This window comes from Lepidochelys kempii, chromosome 1 (assembly GCF_965140265.1).
Source record: "Lepidochelys kempii isolate rLepKem1 chromosome 1, rLepKem1.hap2, whole genome shotgun sequence".
Taxonomy (NCBI): Eukaryota; Metazoa; Chordata; order Testudines; family Cheloniidae; genus Lepidochelys; species Lepidochelys kempii.
The window spans coordinates 74,894,691-74,911,743 of NC_133256.1; the positions used below are offsets into that span (position 1 = coordinate 74,894,691).

The 17,053-nt window shown below is 36.9% G+C and overlaps 1 protein-coding gene across 2 annotated transcripts in view; it reads right to left on the bottom strand.

Annotated features, from left to right (window-relative positions):
* Positions 1 to 17,053, bottom strand: part of KLHL1 (kelch like family member 1) — a 430,372-nt gene that overhangs the window by 238,085 nt on the left and 175,234 nt on the right. For both annotated transcript variants that reach the window (XM_073346360.1, XM_073346365.1), the window contains exon 4: positions 4,569 to 4,765. In XM_073346360.1, coding sequence (XP_073202461.1) covers positions 4,569 to 4,765 — 197 coding nt within the window. The remainder of the gene's footprint in view (positions 1 to 4,568; positions 4,766 to 17,053) is intronic.

The following is a 17,053-nucleotide window of genomic DNA, read 5'->3' on the forward strand; positions in this document are numbered from 1 at the left end:
ATTGTTCCTGATTTAATAGGAAAATGTATCAACATAATATCCTGAATGATCATTTGTAGTTGTGAAAATCAAGGTCCCAATTGAGCGTTTAAGCACATACTTAATTTAAGCACATGCTTAATCACTAGAGTAGTCCCCATTTATACTTTTCTATGCATGAAGAGAAGCCATATGTTTACAGACTGATCAACAAGGAATAACTAAATTAAAGTCTCTGTGAGGAGGGGTGTGTGTGTAAGAACAAAATGTTGGTTGTTCCTGCAACATAGTCAGAATTCTTAGGAAATTAGAAGTTCAGTGTATAGAAAATAACTTCACTGTGACAACTAGTCTGCTTAAAATTAAGCATGTGTGTAGGTGCTTTGCTGTATTAAGACCAAAGAGCCCAACTGTATGAAGTACTGTAAACCTCTTGAAAAGTGCTGAATGACTTCAACTCCTATTTCATATAATTGGAGTTGAAAGTGTTCTGCATCTCGCATGTGATTAATACAGCTATGAAACTGTCTTTGGTTTCTGTGCACTTAACTTTTAAAAATCTAAGAATTCTGACCATTGCAGGGACAGCAGCTATTTTGTTCACACACATTATGCTCCTCAATGAAAATTTAGTTCTGTTCTTATTGAGTTTCTCAAACTAAAATAACAAGTTTCAGAGTAGCAGCCGTGTTAGTCTGTATTCGCAAAAAGAAAAGGAGTACTTGTGGCACCTTAGAGACTAACCAATTTATTTGAGCATAAGCTTTTGTGAGCTGTAGCTCACGAAAGCTTATGCTCAAATAAATTGGTTAGTCTCTAAGGTGCCTCAAACTAAAATAAATCTTATTCATACTGAAAATATATATTTGACTCATTGTCCAAGGGCAAGAGTGGAGATAACAAGGCCCTAGACAGAGCGCTCTCTCTCCAATAAGATGAACAATATTTTTGAATTTTTCTGTATTTGAAACCTATATGCTGCTTTTGTGTTTGAATTGCTTGATTTTTACTAACTTTTATCCTTCTTTCCCCTTATTTATTTTCCCCCATAGATATTTTTGGTAACCTTTCCTCTCTGCCCCTTCCTCCCCTCCCCCCACCCCGCTTTGTCTCCCATTTGGCTTTTGCATTCCAAGCACATAATAGTCAAATTTCTCACTGAAGACCCAGTAGAATAGAAAATACTAATGGCCTGATGTATCCATGTATGGAGAGGAGCCTATGCCTGTGAAAGTGGGAGTTCTGCCTCTTTGGCATACTACCTATTTTCCTGTAGCTGTACAGCAGTCCCTCCAGAAGGGCTGAATGGTAGCTGAAAGAGAAGGGGAAGGGGAAGAAGGGAGAGTATGAGGGAGACAGCTGTGTTTCTCCAGATTCTCCTTTTCCAAACAATTGAGCAATAGGATCAAATGTTAAAAACAGCACTATATTTTACCAATTTGCACTGCTTTTCATTCTCTGCTTTGGAACAATGCCAACTCCTAAGGGGTATCCCATAACCGTACAGTACACGTAAGCTCTTGGAAGCATGTCTTCAACAGAAGGCATGCTGCCATGGTAGGGGAAAAGTTGGTGGGATTTAGTGTCAAGGTGACTACAAGGCCATCTATGCCAATGCACCCCAGCTCCTGTGGCTCCTCCAGAATTCATGGTTGAAGAAGGGTTGAAATTCCATCTTCCTCCATGACAGTGACTGCCATCTTTGTGACAAGAATGGGAAAAATGAAATTACTGTCAACTCACAGAGTTCCTTTCCCCTATTGAGCTGTTCTCCAATAGGGGAGAATGGAGCTTATAAAAACAAACTGACAAGCTAGAGTTTATTGACATTCCCCCCCCCCCATTTATAATAAAAATATATATTATAATGAAAATTGAACATTCAGTGACTGAGAACTAAATTAGTAATGAATTTATGAATCTTTAGGTGCAGCATCCCATAATTTTTAAAACAAAGTAAAATATATCATGTCACTATAGGGAAAACACCAGAGCAGAAATGATCAACAAGGGGGTTATCACTTGGAGAATATAATGTTTAACAGATATAAGATACTGAGAATGAGAATTTCTTGGTACTAGCTCAGTATAAGAATGCTTTTAACTTTTGAAGACAATTTTTGGCATCATTTCATTTGCTGTCATTATTCTTTGGCTGGTTGATATTTATGACCCATTAATAAAATATATTGTCTTTTGGATTACCAGTTCTACATTCTCTAAGTGTCCATGTAGTCAGTTCTGATTCCCTACTCATTCACTTGGTATAATATAATAATTTTAGTGATAAATATCCAGTCACAAGTACAATGTTTCTGAAGTTTGAAAAAAAAGTTTAAAAATTAATTTTAAAAAACCCTGTTCTTTAACTTTACAAAAGCCTTTGAAGGTCTGCAGTGTTTTCCAAATTTGTCCCTGATTTTTTCCCCGCTGTTTCCATTATGCTTGATATTCTGACAGTTCTGTAGCTCATATGAGAAATTATTTAGGTCTTGTAATTAAGAAAATTAGCTAGAGAAAATCAATTCACCTGTTTCATTATTGTTTCATGCCTGAAATCACCTTTTGGTTTCATGAAAAGTAAACACACTTGAATCTTGAAAGTATGCATTCATTCATCCTTTCTATAGCCTTGAAGTCAGAAACATTCATAACAAATCATTATTAATTTGTTCGGCCCTCTAAAAACGTTAAACTTTTACAAAATAAAAATGTAATGTAAAACACTACAGCTAAAGGATTACAAATTACTTATTATGCAAAAAACTGATTTTACAAAGATGCATAAATATGACTCTGTATTTCATCTATCAAGTAATCAGACATGTATAGGATCAAGTTTTCCATGAGTTAGAGGATCATTTATGTACACAGAATAATACACATACCTGTTTGTGCATATTTGCATATTTATCATGATTTCAAAAGCAGCCATCATAATGTAGCTACATATGCAATTACAATTACACATGCAGCTTGGGTCTTGGTTTTGAAAACATGGCCTTCGAAATGTACTTCTAGAGTTTACACCTAGACAAAGTAACTTAAGATAAAAGCCAACTTATTAGTTACAACTGGTTTCCTTGCTGGCCTACAGTCTTCTCTACGGCAATTTTCCCATTGCATGAAATTCAATGTTTGCTTAACAGCTTGAAGATCAGGTCCCCTGTCTCCGAGGAGCGGTGCATAAGCTACTCATATCTCAGAAACAGGTTCAAAATAAACACTGAAGTAAATTACATATATCAGATATTAACAATCAATTCTGCAGTAACAAGAAACTCCAAAATCAAACCAAATCAAACAAGTGTAATGACAAAAAAAAGAAAAAGATAATGAAATTAATTTCATTTTCATATGTTCAGTACATTATTACAAAGGTCAATATCTGCACTAACTAAGTGCCAGGTTCTTGACCTGTGGAACATACATTCTAAGGCACAGAGGTTTCAATACATATTTTGAAACTTCTGTAATGGTATATTAATATTCACATGCATATAATCCCATCAGCATTAGTGGTCTGAAAATTTCTGTGTTATTATATGGTACTTAATAATCATGCAATAGAAGAAGTGTGCTTTTTAAAATGAAGAACTGGCTGGAGAAACCAAGCAGCTGCATCAAAAATGTTCCTATTATTTCACTAATAATTTCAATCTAGACCAGAAGGGACCATCATCTCTCTAGAGGTGATAGGTGATTTAGTCTCCATGTAAACCTAATCTCATGAGCCAGATGTCCTTAATTGCAGCAAACCATGCAGAATTAAATGACTACAGATAGGCTTTGGTATTTTAGTAGGCAACATTTTTTCTACATTGAGTCTGATTAATTTCTAATAATGTTAATGTGATGTCAGCCTGTGGATTGTAGTGGGTGTCATTTAAAGTACTGTATGATATAGAATCTGTAGCTCTTTTTTAAATGATAATTTTAATCATTACTGCACATGAGAGAGAAGAGAAAAGGCAAAAAAAATACACTGAAGAGATTTCATTTTGCCTTTCCTCTTCCCTCTCATGTGCATTAACGATTAAAATGATCATTTTAAAAAAAGAATTACAGATTTTATATCATACAGAACTTTAAATGACACCCCACTACAACCCACAGGCTGACATCACATTAACATTATTAGAAATTAATCGGAATCAATGTAGAAAAATGTTGCCTACAAAAATTCTTAAATACACTGAAGAATATCATTAAGCATAAAGCTTCCCTATATCCAAAGCAGGCACAATAGAAACCTTTATTAAAAATATTTTGAGGCCTTAAGTTTCATTTTCACTAAATAAACTTGAACCTCATGAAATGGTATGCTACTGTGATTTACAGCACATCCTGAACAGTGTCTTAGCAGTTAATTCATTCACATTCAGGGTGAGATTCTGATGACCTTATTCCATTTCAGTACCACACACCACAAGCATCCCCGCTGGCTTTAATAGGATCACTTGTGGAGCATGGGACTATTCAATAAGAGTAATGGCAACAGAATTGTATCTCAAATGCTAGTGAGATACTTTGAAAATAATATATATTATTCACATTAGTATAATTGAAATACACTGGAATTGCCTTACCATGGTGTAGCTGTGAGCCACCTTCATAAGATCTGTGCACCCCTGTGCATCAGCAAATGCTCGTATTCCCAAACAGTTGGATGGATGTAAAAGCTTCATTAGAAAATGGCAGCAAACCTCTACTACTTGTGGGAGTTGAAGGAGGCATGCAGCTGCCAGAAGGTTTTCAATGGTGTCCTCCTTCAATTCCAAGCAACCTGAAAAAGAGATTAAGATATATAGTATTTCCTGTATGTGTGTCTACATAAGAAAACAATTGCCAAATGGGATTTTAGCAAACAAGCCAGTAATAAATAAACGCTAAACTGCTGTATGATGGTCAGATGACAACCTTAACACCAACATTTATTATTGTGTAAGCCAGCCTTTGTGGCATATGGGAATCAGAGTTAACTCTTCATTGTGCATCAACAGCTGATTTGTAGGTAGTACAGATCCTGATGGTTGCAGAAATTTGTGAAGCAAGATCACACAATGGGATTTTTTTTAAATTGGTCCAAGTCTTAAAATATATCTATCAGGCAAATCAAATGCTTGCAGTTTGGCTTAGAGTCTTTCAGGCTCTTATAAAACCTCAAGTTGGCCAAATGTAATTTTCAGGCTTAAAAAAAACCACACATACAAAAAATGTGTTTTGAGTGGGCCATGCCAGTGAGACCTATACCTCAGGTAGTTTTTAGGTCAGGCTGCATGGAGGACAGAAGAGGGGATGGTATGGAGGACTTATGGAAGGTAATATTTTAACTGTTTCCATGCTCAGTTCTCAAAATCTGAAACCAATGCCATGGAACTATTAAGTCTTCAAGAAAACCTTCTAAGTTATATGCAGTCTTAACCTTTAAAGCATCTTGCATTATTAAAATCTGATTTTCAAAATAAAATAATAAACTAATAATAATTAATAATAATAACAATAATATTTTTCTAAACATATGTAAGCAGGGTCTGCATGAGCTTTCCTCTGACAGCTACCTGGGGAGGGGGAAAGACTTCAGGAGCAGACTGTATTTACATAAACATTCCTAATCTGCCTTGGTACCCAGCAGACAGAGCTGTGTTGCCCAAAGTGATCAACTTTGGCTAGTCCTGGGTTACAAATCACTTTATTACTGAATGCAGGTGTTGTGAAATATTATCAATGTTGTTATCTTTATTGTATGAGCAAAGGGGAGCAGAACTTTGCTTAGCCTGGCCTGACTGAGGGGTCACCCTCAACTGAAAGGAACTAGCTAAGCCAGTGGACCGAATGCTAGACCCAGTGAAAATAAGAGGGGGCAGAGACAGGTGTCCATGGCAGGAGGTGGGCTCTATCTCAGAGCCCCAGGCATGGTTTAATCTGCTCCTCCCCACTGTTTAAAAGACAGAGCTAAGTAATGTTCCATTAGGAGTCTTTTGTTTTGTTAAATGCTCACTAACGCTGAAATCACTTGTTGCCAGGAGAGCGTTTCTGCCCAGCCTGCTTAAGTTCCGCCACTAGTAGCTGACAATCACTGAGAACTGCATATCATTAAGAGTTGGGGGGAAACCTCAAATGACTGACCTACAGAGGTCGTAGTATAGAAGCAGATGGCAGAAGGTGACTGTGTGCAGAGCAGCGGATGGCAGGGCAGCCAGCCAGAGCCAGTGCTCAGAGGTGGAGCAATCAAGGTGCCTTCTCCCTGTCCCGGGTGGGAGGTGAACTTACACACATGCACCTTTGAACCCTGGGTCCTCATTGACCCAGGACAACCACTGTGTGGTGAGAAAGCAGAGAGGGGCACAATAAAGGAAATTTTGGTTGTAGGACTCAAGAAAATGAAGCAGAAGACACTGCAACACGCACTCTGGGATGAGTGTCCTGCTCACGGTTTTATGTTTATGAATCCTGCTTACAGCATTTTCTCTATTCAGTGTTGGGTAACTTCCTACACTCAGACACTCTGCTTGTGCGAGGGGAAGTATTGCCTCATAGAGGCGCCCAGGTCAGTGTGTAATTTTCCCAGGTTACTGGGTGGGGGCTTGAGCTGGTTCTGTGTGTTGTATTGTTGAAAAGGAACCCCTAGATATTGAACCCACCCCTGGTTACTGCTGATTCCACCTGGCAGAAGGTTTACACATATAAGTAAAAAAAGATGATAGAGTTCAGAGTAATATTAGTGACAAGGATTTGAAATATGGATGGCACAGCCTCCCATGGCAGTATGGATGGCAGTGCTCATGGTGGTGACTTAAACGCCACAATGTATGAAATTGCCAAAGACAAGGGAAGCTGGTCTCCATGGGTGTGTGTCTCAAGGATTCCAGTGTTTCATCACTTAGATACAGCGACATAGCCCATAAAAACATTATTGATTCAATTAGATAAGAGAAGTAAAGTAAGATTGGGCCTGACAAAGGACTGAAAGAAGTGGAAAAGATTTTTGATATATTGGATTAAACATCTCTATATCATCTAGGCTCTGATCACCTCATGCCGAAATCAATGTCAAAGCTCCCACTGGCTTCAGTGGTACAGGACTGAGACCCTAGATTATTATCTGACTGTAAAGACCTCGATTCGCTGGCTTCAATGGGACTATTCATAATACATGAGTATTTGCAGGAATGGGGTCCAAACCTCCAAATCTGTGAATGTTTGTTCACAACTATAATTAAGAAGACTTGACATGTGAGGACTTCAGGGTAAACTTCACTTAAGTTATAATATACAAGCATGTTTCTTTTAGATCATAAAGTTTTTGAGATAAAAAAGATCAGATATTAAAACTGATACGACACTTGACATTAACCCAAAGGCCACAAATTCAATAATTATGTTCCATTTTTAGTTGTCGTTTCACAGTTCATGCTTCATCTTCTAGATTTAGTTGTACATCTCAAACACCAATAAGTAGAAAACATGTAATGTTGCAACATCCTAATGAGAGTACCACTACAAAACATTATCTACATTATAAAGATGACAAATTAGAGGTCATTGGGGAAGAAATAAATAGGAAACTATGGAAATGAATATATGCAAAAGTACAGTACTTAAGGTAATTTCTGAAAAAGCATGCTAAGAAAATAACATTTGATTTTACTTTTATTGTACTGATCAAAACAGTTAAAATATAAGGGAAAGATTAAAATGCATATTGATCTTGCTGTTCGAAGTAATATAGTTTCACTATTAGACAACTTCCATGTTTTTTCACATCCAAATTTTGTGTTCACTGTCATACTAAGGGAAAAAAATCTACAAGTCTTAATTCTATCATCTACTATTGAACAATTCTGGAAAAAAAAACTTCTTGGCATCTTAAAATAAAACAGCACTAGGATGATATTTAAAGGAAAACCCACCACTTTATCTTTTGATATAAAAAAAACAAAATGCATTAGCCATAGCATGGAATGTAAATTTCTGACCTTCTCTCCTTCCTCTCTTTTAATACAATAAGGGCTTGATATAACAGGGAAGTAAACAATTGTTCCTCACTAGGATAAGTTAAAATGTACCCATAAAAAGCTCTAAAAATATGCAAAGGTATTAAACAAATTCCAAAATAGGACTAATGTCTAAAGACTGAAACCTTTGATCATTACCCCAAATTCAAACAATTCTTCCTTCATGTGTAAACTAGTTAAGGCTTGGAAACATGAGTTCTAGCAGACCGAAGTGGGGAGGTGCATTCCAGGGTGCAGGATCCTCCATCTAGAATGAGCTGACACCAGACCTCTCACAATTAAATTAGAAAACTATCTGCTTGAACACCTCAGCATGTTTCCAACTGTCATGACATCACACAACAAGAAAGCAGTCATTGAAATTCAAGGCACTATACCAAAAAAACCCTGAACAAACCATCAACAATTTCTTTGATCAACATAGCCATCTTCTATTAAAACTACACATCAATAGGCTTTTATACTCAAATGTATTCAACAAAGGATTTATATGAACATATTTCAGCTAAAGATGGATCATGAATAATTTGTTGCAACTGTTGCTTCAAGTAGGTGCTATTCATAATAGCATTTTGTGAATGATCACCTAAGGAATATTGCATTGTTTGTGCTCCTTAACTGGATGACTTCTATACATAAAAACAGTTATCAAGAGACCAGCATGAACACGTACAGTGTGAATGCTCATACAAATATACATTCACATAAGTACTGGCATATGGACACATATACATGTAAAGTTTCCTTTACACAAGTATTCTAGAGAATGAAATTTTGCTCACATGAATATTTCCAAACACCAAATAATGCAAACACCAAAGCAGCTGAACAAGAAGTCCCATAATTTGAGAGCTTCACCCCTGCTCATGACCCCCAGAAGCCATTCTCCACCAGTTCATTCCTTTCCTTCACTCACTTATGAAACATGGACAGAATAAGGAGCCAATTGCTAATCATGGGAGTTATCCTTGTTCTGTTCAACAGTGGAACACTCCCACACGGGTGCATGGCCCACACCCTCCTCATTTTCTTTAGGTGGAACACAAGATAGAGAATGACTTCTATCTCCCCCGCCCCTCATCCTCCCCATTCACGCTAACAACTAAGACACTTGTGATAGCCATAAGGGACAACTTGGGCATTAGTGGGATTAAAATAGGCTTTAGTGTGCACAAATTGATCCTGTTCATAGATGATATATTACTTTACATAACTAATATGGCCATTTTGCAGCAGATCCTTAGGGTTTTTTTTTTTTTTTTTATGGCAGAGTATGAACTAGTATGTGGCTTCAAGGTGAACCTATCAAGGAAACAGACAAATGGCTTTAGATACCTGGGAATAGGGGTATGCTGAAGTTTGATAGCTCTTCTTAAAAACTAAATGCAGAGATTTAATCTCTGTGCTTAGAAATCCTAGGATAAGGGCAAAAAAGTTATATGTGGCTAAATTTAAACAGGGGGTTGCTGCTTCCAAATTGCAGATGTGATTGGAGGGCTCTGATCCTTTTAAAAGTGGACTTCAATTTGCCTTTTGTGAACAAATCTGATCATGGGAAGTGGTGTAACTCTCCCTGGCTTTATTTTTGTAAAGTGTTACATTCAACAGGTGTTAGGCACTGCTTATGAACTTTTCAACATCTCACTAGGTCCTGAAGTACTTTTGTAAAACTAACTCTAAATGACAAAATCACTTTTTAAAATGGCAATTAGGATCCTAGTTGCTTTTTAAAATTTTGATCTAAGTGTACTCTGATGTCAAATGCTTCAAGATGGTCAAAGAGGAAAAGCAGTAAAGAAGCTCAGGAAATACAAACTTTTAACACAAAAGAATGATCTGCAGTCTTTGACAATTTGATACTGAAAATGAGAAGATCCGAGCACGCAATCAAAATTTCTTAATGGTTACTCCTTTGTTTTATTTCCCCGCCAGCTTTACAAAATGCAATATGGCACCTGACCAACAGCTCCAGTCTGGTCAAAACAAATTAACTGAGGCTCAGAATCTCATTTTGTATTACATTAATTAAAATAAAAAAAATGTATGGGAAACAATCAATAGCAAATTTAATGGATTCTAATTACTACTCTAAATTATAGTTCTATTTGTGTTAAATTGTATGTGTATTGATTATGCAGAAATAAAAATGTCAGTCTGTAGGATGCATCCTTATAATGAATATTGATATAATTTGTATTACCTTGTTATACAAGGATTGATGACTATGGAATAAATATTCCCTAGTCCCTTCTTTCCTTTGTTAGCCCTGTTCTCTGAACAACTGTCATTGGTTTTAATATACATTCTGCTCAAATTCTTACTCTTTAGGCCATGATCTTGTAACTGCCTCTGAGGGAATAGGGGAGGGGAACTCTTGTGGAGCCCCAATGACCTCCATAGGGTCTACCCGTGTGGAGTTAATTGCAAGATCAGAAATAGAATAAATCCCCTTACTTTTGGGTGTGCAAGGATTGTAGCTCTTGACCCTTAATGTTTTAAAACTTCAGTTTCACTATAACATAACCAATTATATTATATTTTTTTCAACATATTCTGTTCTGGTGAGCTGCTGATGTAATTGAGAGGTCTTCTAGTAAGTCTTTGATTTTCAAATTAAACAGAAAATGTTGTCCAGCCATAATAACTCCCTTCCCCAATGTTATACACTATATGTCATTTCCTGTAGTAATTTCGACAAACTCCTGCTTTGAATTTACGCTTTGTCATACTAGGAAACTACTTTTTTCAAACTGTACTCAATTGGTCCTTTCCTTCAGCTCGCATTCAAGACTGTTAAACAAACAGAAAATCTGCACAATGGGGCACATTCTGTGGAGTGTGTTAGATCCCTGACAGCAGTTGGCTAGTATTATAGCATCAGCATCCTGGGATGGTTTTATTACCAAGAAATTGTAACTGTTTCTTTTGAATGCTGTCTTTGTTACCATAATCAATGCCTTTGTCAAAATTATGACCATGAGGAAATGTGCTTTAAGTAAGTCTATACTTTACATCAATCCAGAAACTTTAGTCAGTGCAGAATGGCAACACATGATTCATGATCTGCACTGACTGTCCGTTTGTTTCTGGATTGATTTTCATTGAATGACAGAACTGGAAGGGACCTCGAGAGGTCATCTAGCCCAGTCCCCTGCACTCAAGGCAGGACTAAATATTATCTAGATCATCCCTGACTGGTGTTTGTTCAACCTGCTCTTAAAAATCCCCAATGATGGAGATTCTACCACCTCCCTAGGCAATTTATTCCAGTGCTTAACCACTCTGAGAGTTAGGACGTTTTTCCTAATGTCCAACCTACCTGCCCTTGCTGCAGTGTAAGCCCATTGCTTCTTGTCCTATCCTTAGAGGTTAAGAAGAACAATTTTTCTCCCTCCTTCTTGTAACAACCTTTTATGTACTTGAAAACTGTTATCATGCCCCCTGTTAGTCTTCTCTTCTCCACACTAAACAAACCCAGTTTTTTCAATCTTCCCTCACAGGTCATGTTTTCTAGACATTTAATTATGTTTGTTGCTCTTCTCTGGACTTTCTCCAATTTGTCCACATCTTTCCTGAAATATGGCACCCAGAACTGGACACAGTACTCCACTTGAGGCCTAATGACTGCGGAGTAGAGCAGAAGAATTACTTCTCGTGTCTTGCTTACAATACTCCTGCTAATACATCCCAGAATGATGTTTGCTTTTTTTTGCAACAGTGTTACACTGTGGACTCATATTTAGCTTGTGATCCACTATGACACCCAGTTCCCTTTCTGCAGTACTCCTTCCTAGGCAGTCATTTCCCATTTTGTATGTGTGCAACTGATTGTTCTTTCCTAAGTGGAGTACTTTGCATTTGTCCTTATTGAATTTCATGCTATTTACTTCAGACCATTTTTCCAGATTGTCAAGATCATTTTGAATTTAAATCCATCTTCCAAAGCACTTGCAACCCCTCTCAGCTTGCTATTGTCCACAAACTTTATAAGTGTACGATCTATGGCATTATCTAAACCATTGATGAAAATATTGAACAGAACCAGTCCCAGAACCGATCCCTGCAGAACCCCACTCATTATGCCCTTCCAGCATGATTGTGAACCACTGATAACTGCTCTCTGGGAATGATTTTCCTACCAGTTATGCATCCTCCTTATAGTAGCTCCATCTAGGTTGTATTTCCCTAGTTCTTTTATGAGAAGGTCATGGGAGACCGTATCAAAAACCTTACTAAAATCAAGATATACCACATCTACCACTTCCTTCCTATCCACAAGGCTTGTTAACCTGTCAAGGAAAGCTGTCAGGTTGGTTTGACGTGATTTGTTTTAGACAAATCCATGCTGACTGTTATTTATCACCTTATTATCTTCTGGGTGTTTGCAAATTGATTGCTTAATTATTTGCTCCATTATCTTTCTGGGTACAGAAGTTAAGCTGGCTTGTCTGTAATTCCCTGGTTTGTCCTTATTTCCCTTTTTATAGATAGGCATTATATTTGCCCTTTTCCAGTCTTCTGGAATCTCTCCCATCTTCTATGACTTTTCAAAGATAATTGCTAATGGCTCAGATATCTCCTCAGTCAGTTCCTTGCATATTCTAGGATTCATTTCATCAGGCTCTGGTGATTTGAAGACATCTAACTTGTGTAAGTAAATTTTTACCTGTTCTTTCCTTAGTTTAGACTCTGATCCTACCTCATTTTCACTGGCAGTCACTATATTAGATGTCCCATTGCCACCAACCTTTTTGGTGAAAACCGAAAAAAAGAAGTCGTTAAGCAGCTCTGCCATTTCCATATTTTCTGTTATTGTCTTCCCCCCTGTCATTGAGTAATGGGTGTACGCTATCCTTGGTCTTCGTCTTACTTCTAATGTATTGTACAATGTTTTCTTGTTTCCTTTTATGTCCCTAACTAGTTTGATCTCGTGTTGTGCCTTGGCTTTTCTAATTTTGTCGCTACATACTTGTGTTATTTGTTTATATTGATCCTTTGTAATTTGACTGAGTTTCCACTTTTTGAAGGTCTCTTTTTTTAATTTTATATAATTGAAGATCTCCTGGTTAAGCTAGGGTTGTCTCTTGCCATACTTCCTATGTTTCCTACACAGTGGGATAGTTTGCTTTTGTGCCCTTAATAATGTCTCTTTGAAAAACTGCCAGCTGTCTTCAATTTTAAAGAGTTAGATTTAACCTATAGTGCTATAGATGTCTTGGGACTTTTCTACATGAGAGATTGCTTCTCCTTACATGACACCACACTGCAGCTGTGATCAGATGGATACCTCATGTATTAAAAAAGGATGACGGTGGCAGTATGTATGCAGTTCAGAGGTGCCTCAGTTCTGGACCAAATTCCCCTCCCTGGTCTTCCTGTTCTTGTGAGCTCTTGCAGATGGTGGGTTTTGTTGGATGTTAGAGTGGAAAGGAAGGGAATTCTGTGTTTTAGGATTTATAGCGGGATTCATATTTTTGTCAGTCAGAGTTAAGCTGCTGTTTATTTTTTTCTATTCTTGTAAGTGGTGTTAGAGGCATCTTGATATTTTGGATAGGCATCCTGTTTATTAATGTAAAAATCCTAATTAATTAATGAATTAAAAGAAAATTGGTATGGTTAATCTCCCACACAGATGGGTGGAACAATCAGCTGTATTTTTTGGGGAAAGAATTAAATTCATCACTCATTGTTTTAGAAGGCTATTTATTTGTTCACCATCAGTGGGGAGAAAAAAATCAGCATTCTCCATCCAGTGTATGCAGAGATTTGTATGCTTGGTGGCATTGGTAGTGTAAAAGAATGCAAGACTTGAAGAAAGTTGAAAGGAACACAGTGCCCTTTATCCAAACTATTCAAGAAACATGCGGATAAAATTTTGTGTAGGGCATTTCAATTCACCAGTTCATGGCCTTTTGTAGTCAAGTACCTTTCTTAAGACAATCTACTCTTCCTAGTTCCAGGGAAAACATTAGTATAGACATTCAAGGTCCCTTCCAGCTCTACATTTATATAATTCTATGATTACAGGATAAAACAGGTTCACATATGCTCTGTAATGAATAAGACATGGCTGCATCTTTGTCTTATTCTAGTGAATACAGAAGGCAAATTAGAAGAATAAGTTACTATATATCATTAAGCTATATAATATTTGTTTCCCATTGTCACCTAAATACATTCACATTCAATTCCTAAACTCTTTTTCTAATTTATCAGTTGAATGCTGGTTTGATATGAGTAAACCTCAAAGTTAACTAGAGCTCCCATTCCTTAGCACAGCATTTGTAACTATAAAAGATTCATTTAAATAACATTTCTACTTACTTTCCAGAGGGATTTCATTGTACAAAGAATTCGAAAGAATTAGTTATAAAATACAGAAATGCTGGAGGAAGAAGAATACATTCAAAGGACCAAATTAACTCCTGACATAAGAGGTGAAACTCCCATTGAAATCCAAAGTTGTTCTTGCTCATTTAGCCAGAGTTAAATTTGGACCATATATTTTTCTCCTTCATTATACATGTGTATATTATATTTACTATTAAAGAGTTTACAAACAGATTACAGATTTAAAAAAAAATATATCAGGATCATCACTAGTTTTGGTATCCCTGAACCCCTTCATATAATGGATGGGTATTATCCTTCTCCTCTACTGACTGTTGTCAGAGATAGGATACTGAACTAGATGGAACTTGTGTTTGGCAAACCCATAGCCAGAACAGGGTTGTTTGCTCAGCTGACATGCTTCACCCTTCCAACAGAGCCTGAAATGACTCATCACTCAGGCATGCAGCAGCAGCTCAGCGGCAGGGACTGATCCTGTCAGCAGAGCCTGAAATGCCTCAGCCTTCAGACATGCTGCAGCAGCATGGGCAGGAACTGGGTCAGATGACCTCCATGCACAAGTATTTTACTGACCCTGCCAGAGTTGCAAGTTAGTCTGTGCAACACCACTACCTGGCCATGAGCCCTACTGCTACCTCACAGTGTGACAGAATCCCTAGGCTTCCAGCCTGCTCTTGGTCTTGTTCCTGTTCCTGCACCAAGCCTTGCCTGGGCCTTCTTCCGGCTCCCTTTAGCCTTGTCCATGCCCCATCCTAACCAGTTCCAGCCCTGCACCCAACTTCTTACCCCCAGAGCCTTGAACTGACTTCAATCCATCTTCAATGTTTGGCCTGCTTCCTAACTCTGACTATGATCCTGATTTGATTTGTCCACAGATTCTGACCCCAGTTCTGACACCCGGCTTGACCCTGGATACCAGGACCAGACACCTAGATCCCAGAGTGTGAAATCTTGGGTCTGATCTAGTTTGGCAAATTTTATGTGCCAACTGAATCAAATGACAATTCCTATAGGATTCAACAGGCCCTATAGCTGTTTCAACATTACTGAAAATGAAGAAAAACTTAGTTGTAAGGTCAAGAAAGGGCCAATACTCCAGAAAATGATGCTAAAGAGAGCATTCTGCACACTGCTCAACTTGAACTGTAAGAGGATTGTAAATCACCATTAGTTTTAACTGGATAACTGAATCAGAAGTGGTTTGACTGGAGTGTATTCATGGCCTTAGGAGCTTTTTAGAATGTAATTTTGTTTATCTACTAGTGTCAAGTCCTAAATCCAAGCAGAGACCCACTAAAGCCACTGTGTGCTACACCATGTAACATAAGAAGTCAATGGGTTGGATGCAGGATCTTGGCCTTAGAAAGAAAACAAAAATCCCCATAGTTCAGAGTTCTCCTGTTGCTTGAAAAATGAGGCCTTATTATTGTGCAAATAGATATTGACTCTGAGTTTCCCCCAGATATTGGCATCTGACACTTAATTCTATAATTTGGCTGACCTAATAAATTTAGCCTAGGTATAACAGGGGAAGTTTGTTTTCCTTAGATCAGCATTCTATTACATCAGAGATTAAATCTAATCCATTTACAGTTTCAATGAACCACTGAACTACAGCAAAACTGCATGAAAGGACATGAACTCATTGAATTTTTGTGATTCCTATTGGTCCAACACAACATTCACTGTAAGATTAGGTTAGTTTAAACACAAACCTTTTTGAACATTGGGATTGCATAGTATACAAATTAGATAAATGCACAATTTGGCAAGAATATTTTGCACCATCCTTGGAGGGATTCACAATGATTCTAGATAGACAAATTATTATTGCAATGTCTTATTTTTATTTAGAGATAGATGGCCAGCTATTAAAAAAAAACAGAATGCTGCTTACAGGCAGTTGTCTGTAAAATAAAGACAATAAAGCCATAGGTAAATGGAGTAAAGGATGTATCTAAGGAAGTACTGTTGGCCAGACTATGTTTTCATATCAATTGAAGAGACAGCAGATGTAGGATTAGAGCAAATACATACTGCTTTAGATTATAGGAAAGTGAGTGTAACTTTTTATTCCATGTAACCATTCAGCTGTTCAGTACATTCTTACTTTTGGAGATTGTCTTGCAATATTCTCAAAAGTCACCATGCCCCTATACCTTTCACACAAATACTAACAATTACTCATTTATAAAGGTAACACAAATTATTATTTAATACCACACACGTAACATGCAGATTATTTCCACATATAACACGTCCAAGAGTTCCATTTAAATAAAATCAAAACAATCAATTCTAAGTTTAACATATTTCTGGTATTTTGTTTGTGACAAGTATTATCTTATAACAAGTTAAATGTTATGATGCATTTAGGAGCCACGTTTTCCCACTAAATATGATTTTTTTCCATAAGTAGTAGAGTAAAACACATACATTAAAAATTGCAAGCAATCTACTGATTTGAAGACTGAGTAATTAGTATTCTAGAGAAAAAAACTGTAAATTACAGCAATACTTTACTAATGCATTTGCATAATACATATAATTTGAATTAAACTTTCATTTACTTTGTAATGAAAACTACTTATTTTAGATAACAAAATAATGCGTGATGATTCAATTATAAAAATAATTTCTTACAAAAATTTAAATTATTCAATTACAAATGCTTGTTGGTGAAAAAAAAACTCAATACAAATATT